Source organism: Rhinopithecus roxellana, chromosome 18 (genome assembly GCF_007565055.1).
Source record: "Rhinopithecus roxellana isolate Shanxi Qingling chromosome 18, ASM756505v1, whole genome shotgun sequence".
Classification (NCBI taxonomy): domain Eukaryota; kingdom Metazoa; phylum Chordata; class Mammalia; order Primates; family Cercopithecidae; genus Rhinopithecus; species Rhinopithecus roxellana.
Genome location: NC_044566.1, coordinates 41,261,741 through 41,277,087, shown reverse-complemented (window position 1 = coordinate 41,277,087; position 15,347 = coordinate 41,261,741). Strand labels below are relative to the sequence as shown.

The 15,347-nt window shown below is 46.3% G+C and overlaps 1 protein-coding gene across 1 annotated transcript in view; it reads left to right on the top strand.

Moving 5' to 3' along the window:
* FAM124A (family with sequence similarity 124 member A) overlaps positions 1–5,560 on the top strand; it is a 59,863-nt gene extending 54,303 nt beyond the window's left edge. Inside the window, exon 4 of the mRNA XM_010363814.2 lies at positions 1,752–5,560. Within this exon, the coding sequence (XP_010362116.1) occupies positions 1,752–2,555 (804 nt within the window). The 3' untranslated portion in view covers positions 2,556–5,560. The remainder of the gene's footprint in view (positions 1–1,751) is intronic.
* Positions 5,561–15,347: the final 9,787 nt, after the last annotated feature.

Genomic DNA, 15,347 nt, shown 5'->3' with positions numbered 1-15,347 from the left:
CTCCAGTGAAAAAGACCAGGTACCATCTCTCTTCAAAGCAGCAGAATGTAAGGTTTGTCTGGATTCCTACCTTCATCATGTGGTAAAAATAAGAGAGTACAGATAGATTTCTGTTAAACAAGCACAGTCATGAAAATCTCTGCAAAACTACACAATGTTCATCCTCCATCAGTTGTGCCTGATTTTAAGCCAAATTGAACAGTCCCCTATTCCCTGACAGTGGGAAGATTTAGACGTCCCCTGGCATTCCTTGTATGGGAACCTTGACCTTTTGCTCCTCATAAAGCAATAACCACAAAGGCTTCCTTTTTCAGGCAGATTCAGACTGCAAAATTTTTCACCAAGTGCATGTTCTCAAATAAGACTTTGAAGACAGAAGTTATAAGGTGATGCATACTTATCAAGAAAGAAAATGATATCAGGGCACCCAAGGGAATTGGCTTTTGGAAAAAATAAGATAGACATTTGAATTAATCAACATTGTTCCCCCTACCCCAAGGACTTCTTTCCCTAGCCTCATGACTTATTTTCTCTTTTATTCAGCCAATTCAAATGATTAAGAAAATTGGTTTGTTTCCCCATCTGCCACCCAGCTGTGACACCTCTCAGGCCTTTTGGGGCTGCTCCTTACTCCATCCCAAAGGGGTAACTCTTCATTCCTGCTGGATGCCAGGAGAGAGCCCTTGGAGTAAACCCCAGTCAGAACTCTTTTCTTATTTCAGGGATTTGTAAATCAGATACTATTAATATATACTAAGTCAAGCCAGACCGACTGTCCTGAAACCCATTATTTAATTGAAACCTTGGATGGATAGTAAGGCTGGCCTTGGGTTCTGGCCTGTAGGCCTGGACACAGACCAGAGAGAGAATCTGAGAGAAGTAGACCCTGGTGCAAACGCGCATTGGAAGAGAGGTCTCCAGTTCTGCGCAACAGAAACGGGTTACTGGTGAGCTGCAGTGAGGGCTGGGTAGGGCTGCTGGACCAGAAGGACAGGCTAGGATATGACAGGGCAAAGCTTCTCATCCAACCCCTGCAGGATCTGCAGGATCAGTCAGCAGGTGGCAGCTCCCTTTCGTGTACACAGTTCCTGAAAGGCGTCGTATATAGAGAAATCAGTAGTTACAGCAACAAGTAGATAAATGCTAACCCCAATAGCCCCTCACTCATGGAGGATTTACTGTCTGGAACCATGGACCACCCCACCCTAAGATTGTGTCCTGGCTATCATGCATGTACTAGAATCACATCCCATGTGGATCTGGTCTGAAATGGTCTGTGCATAGCCCATCCTGATCACTTCTGTCCTCTCATCAGGAACATTTCCAAACAGTGTCTGTCAATCAGGTGGGCACATTGTGATTCTTTGGTTGGAAGGAAACAAACCCTGCAAGCATTCTTTTTGCATTTTGTGATCATTCTTATCTCTGTTATCCTGCTCAGCCAGGCCCGTGTTCTTTTTGCCAAATTGTTGAGCGCAATGGGCATGTGGCTTTAAAAAGTATTCTGTATTGTGATAAGGAGCTGAATCTCCTCCTGGCCTCGGAGATGGTTCCTCAGACTGAAAAGTCTGTCTGGTGCTCCTCAAAGCTCTGCTACCTCTGTCTTTGCTCTAGAGATTGCAGAGCTGGTAATGCTGGTAATGCTTTATTGCCATGACATTGCCAGGAGCTTCCAATGACTGGTAACTGTGTTTCCTGATGGATTTAACAATTCCCATCCTGCACTAATGTGATCTGCCTTCCCCCCACAGGCACAGAGGGTGCATAAGAAGTTTCCTAAACCTGGCAGAGTGCATCATTCCTCCGAGAAGAAACGTCATTCCACTCCTTTGCCCAGCACTGCTGTACCAAGCCATACACCTGGCAGCAGCCAGCAATCCCCGCTCAACAGTCCTCACCCAGGGCCCATCCGGACAGGCCTGCCTCCTGGGCACCAGCAGGAATTTGCTGGACGAGCCAACAGCACCCCCAACCCTCCCTGGTCTTTCCAGAGAAGCAAGTCCTTGTTTTGTTTGCCCACGGGAGGCCCCTCCCTGGCCTTCTCAGCTGAACCACAGTGGTTTTCAAACACAGGTGCCCCAGGGCACAGGGCATCAGAGTGGAGACATGGCTACCTCCTCTCCATCGATGACCTAGAGGGGGCCCAGGAGACAGATGTGGACACAGGCCTGCGGCTCTCCTCCTCGGACCTGTCTGTGGTCTCTGCATATTCTGCACCCAGTAGGTTCTGCAGCACAGTGGAGACACCCCTCCCCTCCGAAAGATGCAGCAGCCACTGGGTGGCTCGCAAGGATTCCAGGGAGGGACCACTGCCCGCTGTCAGCAGGGTGACCACAGAGACCTCCTGGGCTTCCCTCCCTTTCTTCACCAAAAGGTCTTCCAGCTCCTCAGCGACAGCTGGTGCTGCTCCCCCAGCTCCCAGCACTTCCACCCTCACAGACTCCCCACAGCTACCATGCAACACCCCCAAAGTCAAGCAGACTGATGGAGATGTGCCACCACCCCCAGGGTCGGCTGGCCCCGGGGATAATGACGTGGAGGAATTCTACATCTGAATGCCCTCTGCTCTTGTTCTCAAAACACACAAACTCAGACACACAGACTCAGGCCACACTGCCCCTCTGGCCGCTGAGCACACCGCATTCTTCATGATCCATTTCCCAGGAGCTGTAGCACATTTGCCTACCACCCACTTTTATCTGGGGGGTGGTATATCTCTAGGGACACAGCAGAAAAATACTGGCATTTTTATGCAAATAAATTCTCAACAAACTTGTCATAAAATATATTTTTTGAATATTCAGCATTTGAGATATGGTTTAGAGGGTTTATACAATTTAAATGGCTTATATCATTATTTGAAATGAAAAGAAAACCTAGTCAGCCAGAACCAATTTGGCAATTTTTCCATGGTATGAAGGAAAATCAATTAAGGCCAAAACATTGAATGTGGGAGAGATACTAAGTGACTTGTATGAGGGATTACTGCCTAATAATGTAACGCACACCTTACTGGATTCTCCATATATATTTACTTTACCAGAGAACAGTGGCCCTAGGGATGTTTAAGCACTGCTTATAGTGGAGAAAGTCAGCTTGAGAAGTAAACATATATCAGACTACAGGTAATTCCTCACCTTGAAGCCGTGCAGCGCCTAAAACTCTGGATTTATACAAAAGTTGCTAATGTGTTTTATAAAGATTTAGCATGAGTAACAGACTCTTGGTGCATTTAAAATATGTGAGTTCCAGAAAGTAGATTTGCATACACCTTTTCAACAGCACATTTCACTGGAATGGACGAGGGGCTTCAGAAGACCACTCCACTACCTGAATTTATTTGGATCACTGAGGAAGAGCATTTGTTGGGATTACAGAATTACAGGCCATTAGACATCATGGGCAGGTAGGCTTAAGATTCTTCAACTTTCAAAAACCACAGTCTAAGGGCTATATTCAAATGACAGGAGCCGCACCGTCTACTGCTTTCTGCAGTGACCATGCTGGGTCACACATCCTATGTTTCTCATTTTTCAGTGATTCGGAACATTTTAGCCAGCATTTTGATTGCACAGATTAATAATACTGTTCTCCCCCAAACGGGAAACTGTCCATGAAACACTCTCCTGAACAAACACCAGTGCACTGCCAGCCTCACATGACTGCATGGGAGCTTTAATTAACACTGGAGCTGGAGCCCAACGACCTTGGCTTTTCCTGCCTGTTATCTGCTACTGTCACAGCATGGATGGCATTTGAATCTCACCTCCCTCTCACCCCAGTAAGGGTATGTTTGTTTACAGCTCCAACCTCAGCAACGCCAAAGGCTGGCATCGGGGGCAGTGCCAAGCTGTCCCTGGATACTATTTTACCTTTGAGGAAGAAGAGCATGGGTTTGCCAAGCTCAATTCCCAGGCTGGTGCTCCTTGAATTAATAATGGCACAGTGTTCATCTCTCTGGAAATGCCCACGCCAGCCCAGACACAGCCTCAGAGTCCTTTCCAACACAACCCTCCAGGCAGCAGTTACCAACCATCAGCCTTCAGCTGAAGCTTCAAGTCTTTGCCATCCTTGTAATGAGAGCCTTAGGTCTTGCCCCAAGCATTCTGGATTCTCCAACACTCAGAATTGTAATATTGTGCTTTAATTCAAATTTTTAAAAATATATAGTCTACTAATTCAGGACAAGGGGTAAGCAAACTTTTTCTGAAAAGGGCTAGATAATAAGTATTTTAGGCTTTGCCAATCATATGGTCTCTGTTGCAGCTACTCAACTCTGCCACTGTAGTTTGAAAGCAGCCATGGGTAATATGTTATTGAATGGGAGTGACTGAGTTCCAATAAAGTTTTATTATTTATTTATTTATTTTGAGACGGGGTCTTGCTCTGTTGCCCATGCTGGAGTGCAATGGCACAATCTCAGCTCACTGCAACCTCTGCCTACTGAGTTCAAGCAATTCTCCTGCCTCAGCCTCCCAAGTAGCTGCGAGTACAGGTGCACACCACCATGCCCTGCTAATTTTTTGTATTTTTAGTAGAGATGGAGTTTCACCATGTTGGCCAGGCTGGTCTCAAACTCCTGACTTCGTGATCCGCCCACCTTGGCCTCCCAAAGTACTGGAATTACAGGCATGAGCCACTGTTCCCAGCCAATAAAACTTTATTTATAAGAACAGCTGGTGAGCCAGATTTGGCCCAAGGGTCATAGCTTATTATCCCTTGAGCCAGTCTGTTGCCTGAGGTTGATTCAACATTCCCAGCTCCAGTCAACAACAAAAATTCTAAGTCTCCCGCACACTGCTGCTGTGGTGTGTCATGCCAAGAAAATGGGCTACTCAGGTCAGACCAATGACTACAGAACCACAGGGCTCAGAACAGGAAGGAGCTTCTTTCTGCAGAGCTGATTCCTGGAAAGCCACCAGCACTCCACCTCCTGCCCAGAAATGTGATTCAGTCAATAGCTGATGATGAAAAGCAACCTGCAAACAACATTAGGGAGAAGGAGAAAAATAATTCAGAGGTGATGATACTGCCTCCAATGAACAGGGAAGCAAGTTCATCAGTAGCAAAAGTCAGTGAGGCAAAAAAAAAAAAAAAAAAAATGGCTAACGGCCGAGGGCTAGCTCCTTCTCCCTAATCAGTGTCCTTATTTCAGTATGCCCACATGCTCACCTAGGACTGCTTTAGAGTGCAACTCTGGCCCCACCCTTTCCCAATGACCTGCTCTCATCACAGTCCAATCTACCAAACTGAGTGACCCCAAAGGACATCATAGACAGCATTTGAAAGCAAGAAATGCAAAATGTTCCCACAGCATCAGGTGAGCAGGGAGAGGACACCTACTGCAGACTGCATGGAAATGGCAGTCCCTCCACGGACAGGGAATCACAGGAACACATTTACCAAAGCCTTCCCTTCCATTTCTGGCCATTCCAGTAGCATCTTCCTCATCCAGAAGGGCTCCCAATACTCTCTGGAGGATCCTGACTCGTTTGAAGTATTATCCTTGTAAAAGATGCTGGCACATTGTAGGTGCTCAATAAATGTGTTCAAATTGAAAGATACTGAGGTTGTCTCCTAAATTACTCCTCTCTGTATGTATTAGGCTCTGTAGTATAAGAAGTCTGGATTGTAGCCCTGGTTTTTTGTCACTTAACGGAACCCTGTCTCTTGTTTCCTTGGCGATGCACTTCCTCCAGCATTGCCAGGAAAGGGGGCATGTTAGTAAGTGCTCTGGTTGAGTTATATCCCATCCTTCATTTGCCTCTTTCCCAAGTAAGATCCCCTCACCCCTAAATAACTGCTCAGAGTCCCACTTTGGCCTACACTAACCACCACCTAGTGTCTGCTTTAAAGAGCAAATCTGTCTGTCTGTCCCCAACTGACCTGGCAAGTCCTACAGAAATCCACCTTGGGTCACATCAACTGGTTAAAAGGAGCATAAGAGGAACTGGTGGAAGCAGTGGGTGAAGCCACTGCAGAGACTTTTGTGACATGGGAGGGTTGACGTGTGCTTGAATAAATGGGTTTTAGTACTGGCTGCTCCTTGAGCCCCTGGGTCTGAGGGCAGGGGGACAGTCACAGCAGAGTGTATTAGACTGCACCACCCAGTGCGTTCCCAGGTGAGACCACATGTTTACTTGGAATGAGCTCCTGGCCACAAATAAATCAGGAGAAATGCAGGTATCTTCCCATCTCCCTATTTTCTTTTCCTTTTTTTTTTTTAAGACAGGATATCACTATCTCCCAGGCTTAGTGCGGTGGCACAATCATGGCTCATTGCAGCCTCAACCTCCCAGGCTCAAGTGATCCTCCCACCTCAGCCTTCTGAGTAGCTGGGACTACAGATGCACAACTATGCCCCACTCATTTTTTATTTTTTGTAGAGACAGAGTCTCACTATGTTGCCCAGGCTGGTCTCAAACACCTAAACTCTAACCATCCTCCTGCAGCAGCCTCCCAAAGTTCTGGGATTACAGGCATGAGACACAGCACCCAGCCTATCTTTCTACTTTCTGTAGATGAACTAGTTCTCCAGACGGTCAGCCAAGAGGCATCTGAATAGATACATGGAATTCCTGTAAGATTTTTAAGGGCAATAAAACCAACTGTGGACAGCTTCTCCCTCCTCATACCCTCAGACTGGTATCAGCGACCAGTAATGACCAGTGCCTGGGTCTGAATTTCAGGAGAGCTGTAGGAATAGCTGAATAGTCACCCTCTCCTTCTCCGCCCCAGGCCACATGGCTCCATGTGCTCATCATTTGTAGGGTGCTGCTTCTCTTGCATTCCTGAGAAATACAATTGATCAGATACTGCAGAGCCTTCAGAAAATAGCATGAGAAACTGACATGAATAAATTGGGTTCTCAAGGGAAACACCTTTTGACAAACTATTATTATAACAGATGGAACCATGAAGGGTCAGGAACCTGAATTTAAAGATTATATATAAGTACATTCTTCCACCTTTTACTGAAGGCTTTTTCTAGTCTTGGGTGCAGAGGTCTATTTACAAAGTGGCTTTAAAAGATCTGATTTCCCTGAGTGAATAATGGAGGTGATCATGAATGGTAATGTCGGCAGGCTTGGGTCTTTTTAACAATTTCCATCTTAGGGGGGAGAGGACTGGTGTCCAAGTGATGTTCCCATTATGAGGAGCAACACGCTCATTTCAGACTGAAGTCACTTGAACACGTGGTGAAGGCACAAAGATCCCTTCTGGGTCCCACTGACAACCTCCACAAACTCTGTTTGTGATGAGGGTGTCGCCTCCTGTTATCTGGGATGGTGGCATAGAAAAATGGAGCTGTAGGCCAGGCACGGTGGCTCATACCTATAATCCCAACACTTTGGGAGGCTGAGGTGAGTGAATCACTTGAGGTCAGGAGTTCAAGCTCAGCCTGGCCAACACAGTGAAACCCCATCTCTACTAAAAATACAGAAATTAGCTGGGTGTGGTGGCGCACACCTGTAATCCTAGCTACTTGGGAGGCTGAGGCAGGACAATCACTTGAACCCAGGAGACAAAGGTTGCAGTGAGCTGAGATCACGCCACTGCACTCCAGCCTGGGTGACAAAGCAAGACTTCATCTCAAAAAAAAAAAAAGAAAGAAAGAAAGAAAAAGAAAAATGGAGCTGCTTCACTGTTCCCCACTGCACTGTTCTGGCTGGGAGTGGTCCATTTGAGACATTTGAGATATTGATCTTACCAGTTGAGTGCCTGAAAGAAGCTGCCTGACTCCCTTAGGTCAGTCTTGCCCAGTCCCTAAAACTAAACCCAGAGCATTTTGGATTGGAGTCACTCTGAATGTGTGTGGCACAGTCTAAGAAATGACCAGCCGGCTGAACAGAAACGCTTTCAAGCCAAATCGCATCCCTGAAGGTGGCTGTGGGGAAGCTTTGGTGCCACCTGGTGGCTGCTGTGCCCAGGAGGGTCAGTGAGTACCCTTTTCGTTGAAGAAGCCTCCACCTGGATAAACGGGAGGGAAGCACTTCACTTTATTATCCTGCATTTAATTTTCTATGCTGTTTATGTCTACAAAGGATTGAGGCAATTGAAGTTCCAAATGAAACAAGACAATGCAAATAGAAAAGCAGGCCCCCAAAAAGGAGCCTACAAATATGTCCACCATAAAGGAAAATGTAACTGCTGTAGGTAGTTGAATTTCCTGGAAGCCAGAGTGAAAAGGGAAAGATGAGTAGCTGTCTAGTTCTCATTTATGATTAAAGAATCTAGAAACACTATCTTATTTCATTGTAATTTAAGTTGCCTCAACACAGTTCCTCAGAAGCAAACAAGTTTTTCTTAGCACAGATTTCTAAAATCTCTTTCTCACCAGGGGATTTTCATTAGGGATTTTCTCTGTAGGGTTACTAATTTGGTCCAAGTCTTGGGCTTTCGTGCTGGGGAAATGGAATCAGCAACACCTGGAGGAGACAGTGCACCCACAGCTTGTGGGTGAGGCTCCCTAGACATCCTTCTCCTTCCTGCTGCACTATGCAGCAAGGTGGAAATTTCTCAGCAGAAAGCCTGGAGGGCTGGGCTTCTCCATTGCTCTTGAGGCCATATCTGTCAAGTTTAGAAACAGAAGGGCCAATGATAAGGTTGCTCCGCTTTCCAAAGCTAACCTTGCCCCTATTCAACCAAGGCCAGAAGCGTCTATTACCTCCTCAGGTTTCCTCATCACATAAGATGTGTCACATCCTAATGAGGTAAGAAGCAAGAGGAGACTAAAAAGTAGGCTGGATCTGCTGCCAGGGGCATAGCTCTTAGCAGTGACCTGAAGACTGAAAATGCAGTCTGTCAGAACAGAGGAAACTGAGGCGCAGCGGGAGACTCCTCAACCTATTTCTACTCCAGGAGTTATGTTCCGCTTCCTGCAAAATGAGCCCTCCTGTGCCCGATATGAGCTAAATCACCTCATGCCAGGGCCTCTGAAATTCTCTTTGGCCATAAAGCTCTGTGGCTGTCTGGGCCTGTGTTCATCACCCGAGCTGGTTCTGCACTCCTGCAGTGACCTCTTTGGGCCTTTGGTCATTTCAGATCTCACTGCCCCCCACCCCCACAATGGCTTCCCAGGAGTGTTCCCTCTGGCCAGCTTTGCCCTTGCTTGAAACAGTGAACTGGCTGCAGCTGTGGAGGTGAGCACCCGGGCATCTGGCAGCAGGTTCAGGACTGTGACCCAACCTTGTGTGGCCCTCCCAAAGAACTCTGCATGGCCACATTCTGTTCTGAGTCTAACCTCACCTTTGCTCTCAAATTCAGTACACACTGGAGCTTTCCATTTGGTGGACACTGGCTTTCCTTTCCCATCCTGCATGGGCCTGGCCTCTCTTACACATTCAGCCACACTTTCCTGGGTGCTAGAGCTGAATTTTCAGCTTCCTGCAATATACCCGTGACTTGGGGTTTTCCCGTGGCGCCAAATCCACACCAACCCACCACACACACATCTACACCAATAAGGATATCGTCATCATCCTCTTCCTCCCCCTCCCCCACCCCTCCTCCTCCTCCTCCTCCAATTCCTCCTCCCTTTTCTATCTCATCATTCACATTCGAAAATGAAGAGTGAAGCACCAAGATAGCCCAGTGGAGAGAAGCAGGGCTTTGGAGTCACATGTATTGGACTTTGAATCCCACTGAGACTTGCTAGCTGTGTGACCCTAATCAAGCTATTCCATTTCTCACTCTTAGGTTCCCCATTTGCAAAGTGGGAGGAGTAGGGTGAGGTAGGTGAGGTACTCGCCTCAGGGACAAAACTTAAGACAGTTCCCAAAATCTCATTCATTAAGATTAATATTATTTTTGAGCTCATAGAAGAAAGAAGTAAAACAGAGGATACTAGAGGCTGGGAAGGGTAGGGGAAAAGGAGGGACAGGGAGAGATTTGTTAAAGGATACAAAATTACGACTAGACAGGAGGAATAAGTTCTTGTGTCCTGTATCACTTCAGGATGACTCCAGATAACAATATTACATAGTTTCAAATCACTGGGAGGGGGATATTGAATGATAAATGTTTGAGATGATAGATATGTTAATTACTCTCATCACTATAGATTACAGGGTTCCAAACATTACTACATACACTATGATATGTACAATTATTTGTCAATTTAAAAATAAAAAACTGAAAAAAGAGATTATTAATAATAACATTTTAAGGAATGAAGCCATCTTCATAGGGTCATTCTGAAGAATAAATGAGATCCAGAGGCAGCGCCTGGCACAATGAGCTGTCATTTCCACCTTCATATTAGCAGAGGTTTTGAAGATAATGCTCCATGATGTTTATTCATGGTTTTGGGCATGGGAAAGAAGTGTAGCAATAGATATATCAGTAGCCTTAAAAATGCTTATGTCAGGTAGGGTGTGGTGGCTCACGCCTGTAATCCCAGCCTTTTGGAAGGCTGAGGCCAGCCAATCGCTTGAGCCCAGGAGTTTGAGACCAGCCTGGGCAACATGGTGAGAATTCATCTCTATTAAAAATTAAAAACAAAACAAAACAAAACAAAACAGTAGCCAGGCGTGGTGGTGCATGCCTGTGGTCCCAGCTACTTGGAAGGCTGAGGTGAGAGGATCACCTGAGCCCCAGGAGGTCCAGGCTGCAGTGAGCCTTGATCATGTCACTGCACTCCAGCCTAGGCAACAGAGTAAAACCCTATCTTTAAAAAAAAAAAAAAAAAAAAAAAAAAAAAAAAAAAAAAAAAGCTTATGTCTGGTAATTTAGTTTCTGGGAGACTATCCCAAGGAAATTATCCAAAGCAGAGGTAAATACTTGTACACTTGTTTGTCACAGTACATTTATAATAGCAAGCCACTGGGGATCCACCTGAATGTGCAGTACATTCATAAGAAAGAAAAGTACGGCTGGGCGCGGTGGCTCAAGCCTGTAATCCCAGCACTTTGGGAGGCCGAGACGGGTGGATCACGAGGTCAGGAGATCGAGACCATCCTGGCTAACACGGTGAAACCCCGTCTCTACTAAAAAAATACAAAAAACTAGCTGGGCGAGGTGGCGGGCGCCTGTAGTCCCAGCTACTCGGGAGGCTGAGGCAGGAGAATGGCGTAAGCCCAGGAGGTAGAGCTTGCAGTGAGTCAAGATCCGGCCACTGCACTCCAGCCTGGGCGACAGAGCGAGACTCCGTCTCAAAAAAAAAAAAAAAAAAAAAAAAAAAGAAAGAAAAGTAAATGAGGTGCCCAGGAAATGGAATATTATACAAGCATGACAAATAATGCTTCAAAGCATGTTTTATAACAAAGGGAAAGCTTGACATAACTTTAAGCTCTAAAACATCAGGATAGAATGTTAAATGTAATAAAATGCCCTTGACCATGTAAGATACTGTAGAAAAAATAGATTGTAAAGAAGTATGTCAAAGGAAGATGGCTTTTGCTTCTGGGTGGTAGAAGCATGGATGGTATCTCTTCTTTTTCATTTTCCTTTTTGAACTTGACATTTTATATGATAAACATTTATTAATTTTATAATTAAAAGGTAGAGATAGTAAAACTGGGCTGGGCACTGTGGCTTATGTCTATAATCTCAGCACTTAGGGAGGCTGAGGTGGGAGGAGTTTGAGACCAGCCTGGGCAACAGAGTGAGACCCATCTCTACAAAAAAATATTTAAAAACTGGCCAGGCATGGCGATGCACGCCTGTAGTCCCAGCTGCTTGAGAGACTGAGGTAGGAGGATCACTTGAGCCCAGGAGTTTGAAGCTGCAGTAAGCTGTGATGATACCACTACACTCCAGCCTGGGTGACAGAGTGAAACCCTGTCTAAAACAAAAACGAAAACCTGGAGAAACCCAGCCGCCTTTGAGTATTCTGTACCTTCACATCACATCACATCTGTCCCCTCCAGCTTGTTTGTCCTCTCCAGGTTTTGTGTGTTGTGTGTTTCTGCTCCTTCCTTCCCCTCCCACCCTAGTTATACAGGTGGGATAAACTAGTGGTTAGAGCAAGAGTCTCCTAATCCTTAACCTGAACAAGTTCCTTAACCTTCTGTGACTCAGTCTCCTCATCTGTAAAGTGCGGACACTCGAATACTCCACATCTCGGTGTATTTGTCTTTGTGGTACAGAAACTGCCCTCATGGGCCACTGTGGGCTGGGATGGTAAGGATGTTGGCAGTAGCACCACAAGAGACCAGAGGCCCATCCCCATCATCGCCTACCACATAGTCCTTATAGAGTCAGCTGTGTCCCTATTCAGAGGAAGGGGTCCCCAGTTATGATTACAATGGAATTTTTCAATGACACACAGGATGATAGCTTCAAGTCAGAATTAATTTGGTTTAAAGAAAATGCAGAAGTATTTTTTGCACCCCTGATTTTGTTGCCTGAGAGTCATGTCTTGTACCCATTGTCATGAGCTGGGTTACCACTTTCCAAGGTTGTGGCCATAGACTCCCAACTGTCTCCTGGCCCCAACATCAATCCACTCCTGTCCATCTACACACAACTACCAATTTTTTTTTTTTTTTTTTTTTTTTTTGAGAAGGAGTCTCACTCTGTCACCCAGGCTGGAGTGCAGTGGCCAGATCTCAGCTCACTGCAAACTCCGCCTCCCGGGTTTACGCCATTCTCCTGCCTCAGCCTCCTGAGTAGCTGGGACTACAGGCGCCCGCCACCTCGCCCGGCTAGTTTTTTTATTTTTTTAGTAGAGACAGGGTTTCACCGTGTTAGCCAGGATGGTCTCGATCTCCTGACCTCGTGATCCGCCCGCCTCGGCCTCCCAAAGTGCTGGGATTACAGGCTTGAGCCACCGCGCCCGGCCTACCAATTATTTTTTAAAAGATCTTTGCACATCCTTCTGCTCAAGACCATCCTATACCTCCCTCTTGCCAAGTAAAAAAGCCCTTTTCCCAGACACTCTCTCAAGGCCTTTGCTGCCTGGTCCCATCACCTTTGCTATCTCGCACTCACTATTCCATGCTCCAGCCAAACGGGCTCTTAACTCTCCACCAAACATACCTTGGGCTCTCCCACCTTCGGGCCAAAGCTCAGGTTACTCCTGTAACTCACAGTCTCTGCCCATCAAACTCCTGCTGTCTACCAAAGCCCAGTGCAAACACTGCCTCTTTCTGGAAGCCTGCCCAGCTATCCCTGCCAGAGCACACGTCCTCCTGCTAAAATTCATGAGGTCGTCCTTGACTCAGGACAAATCACAGGTTATTTAGACTTGTAGTGATTTAGGCATACGGCTTATCTACCCAGGCCAATTATAAACTAGTCCTTGGTCCAAAATAGGACCTGGATAAATACGATTTGAAGGAATGCATGTGTGAGTGGTTTATGGGCACAGGGCAGCCTCTCTGCTGCCTAGCAGATGTGCTTTTCATGATAAACCCCATTATCACATTCCTGTGTCAAGGTCCCTGCCCTGATCAGGCTGCTTATTTCATGATATTCAAATGTCCTAGAGGGTCAACAGGGAGAGATTATGTGCACAGAGGAAAACACATGAGGCCATTACTGAGCCTGTTTGTGTCTACCTTAACCTCTGCCATTTACTTTGTGTTTTGGTCCTGATCCTATTTGTCTTCATCCTTCCAGGCTGAAGAGTCCTGACTTTTCAAGCCTGTCCATATGGAAATTTTCTCTCCCCCTTCCTTCCTTACCTCTTTTTAAATTTTAATTATTTTTTCCAGGCCTTCAAATGCCCTCATGATGTATTTCTGAGTCACTCTATCCACACTCTCGTATGGATCCAGTTGTGTCTTGGTTTGGACCAAGAGCAGGGCAAGGTTTGATCTCTGAAATATTTCTTGTCTTTGCTGACATTAAGGCTAAAGACTGAGGGCATTTGCTTACAGAACCTTTTCCCAAACTAGAATTTACCCTCATTCCCCTACAGACATCCTGTGTGTACATAGCTATTTTTAAACTTTTTACCCACAAAACTCTTGGCAAAAACACAAACTGAGTAGATTCCAAACCCAACTGGCTTGGAGCCACAGGTTTGAAAAGGAGCATTAGAATGGCTTGACTGCGCAAGCTTGCTCTGTGTTTGAAGGTGAGAATTACAGCACTTCAAGATAGGGCCGGGAGTTCAGGTATTTGACCTGTTTCTTTGCCTCAGACTGGAAATCGTTTTCATTGTCACTTTCCAGTTGTTTTCTCAAGATCAGTCTTCTGTACCTCTAAAGCCACATGTATAACATAAACCAACAAATGGGGTCCTCTGGGAGTGGGGCTGGGGCTGTGCACTGAGAGTCTCTCTGAGAGTGGGAACCACTCCCTGGAGCTACAGTTTCAGACTTGGTTATTTGCTTTGCATTCTCACCATATCCGTGCACTCACTGTGCAATTGTTTACTTCTTTTTAAAATCAAATGGAAACCAGCAGACTCCCCCACACTAGGTTTCCTGGGAAGTGCGGTGCAATGCCCAGCATTTGGGAGCCAAAGGCAAACTGAGGCGGAGGGCGGTGGCCGGCCAGGTTCAAGGTGCGCGGCTACCTCTCTGTGCTCAAAGCTCTGGCCTTTCTTCTCAGTACCTCCACCGCTTTGAGGCCACCTTCCTTGGAGGCTGGTCAGACCCCAGGGAGATAGGCATGCCCCAATCTGTCCCAGGGCAAGAGGCACCATGAGAACACCTGAAAGTATTCAGTGAAGAGCCTCCCTACAAGACAGTTGCCGCAAGGGCTCGCTGAGCAGCCACAGCCCAGTAGGAAAACATATAAGTAAAGAAACAAAGGGAGGAGAGAAGGTGACAGAATCTGTGAATTGGATCATGCCGCTATCCTGCTTAAAGTCCTTCAGCGGCTTACCATTGGCCTTGAACTAAAAATACAAATGTGTGTGCAGAGGCCACAAAGCCCTACATGACCCAGCCATTCCATCTACACCCAGCCTTGTCTCCTTGTCTCTCGCCCCCTCTGCTTTTTTCTCTATCTCCCGATGTCACCAAACTTCTTGCATTTCATCAAACACTCTGCAAGACCTTTCCATGTGCAGTTCCCTCAGCCAGGGATGCCCTTCTCCTTTCTTTGCCCATAGTCACTTCTTACTCCTCCTGTCTCTGTTTCAGTGCCATCTCTTCTAAAAGGCCTTCACTGACCATCTATCTTTATCTGCGTACCTATCCATCTACCTACCCACAAGCATCCCTTCCCTCTATTCTTTTTTTTTCTTTTGAAAGGGAGTTTTGTTCTTGGTAACTCTAGCCCAGGCTGGAGTGCAGTAGTGTGATCTTGGCTCACAGCAACTTCCGCCTACCGGATTCAAGTGATTCTCCTGCCTCAGGCTCCCGAGTAGCTGGGATTACAGGCATGCACCACCACGCCTGGTTAATTTTGTATTTTTAATAGAGATGGGGTTTCTCCATATTGGTCAGGCT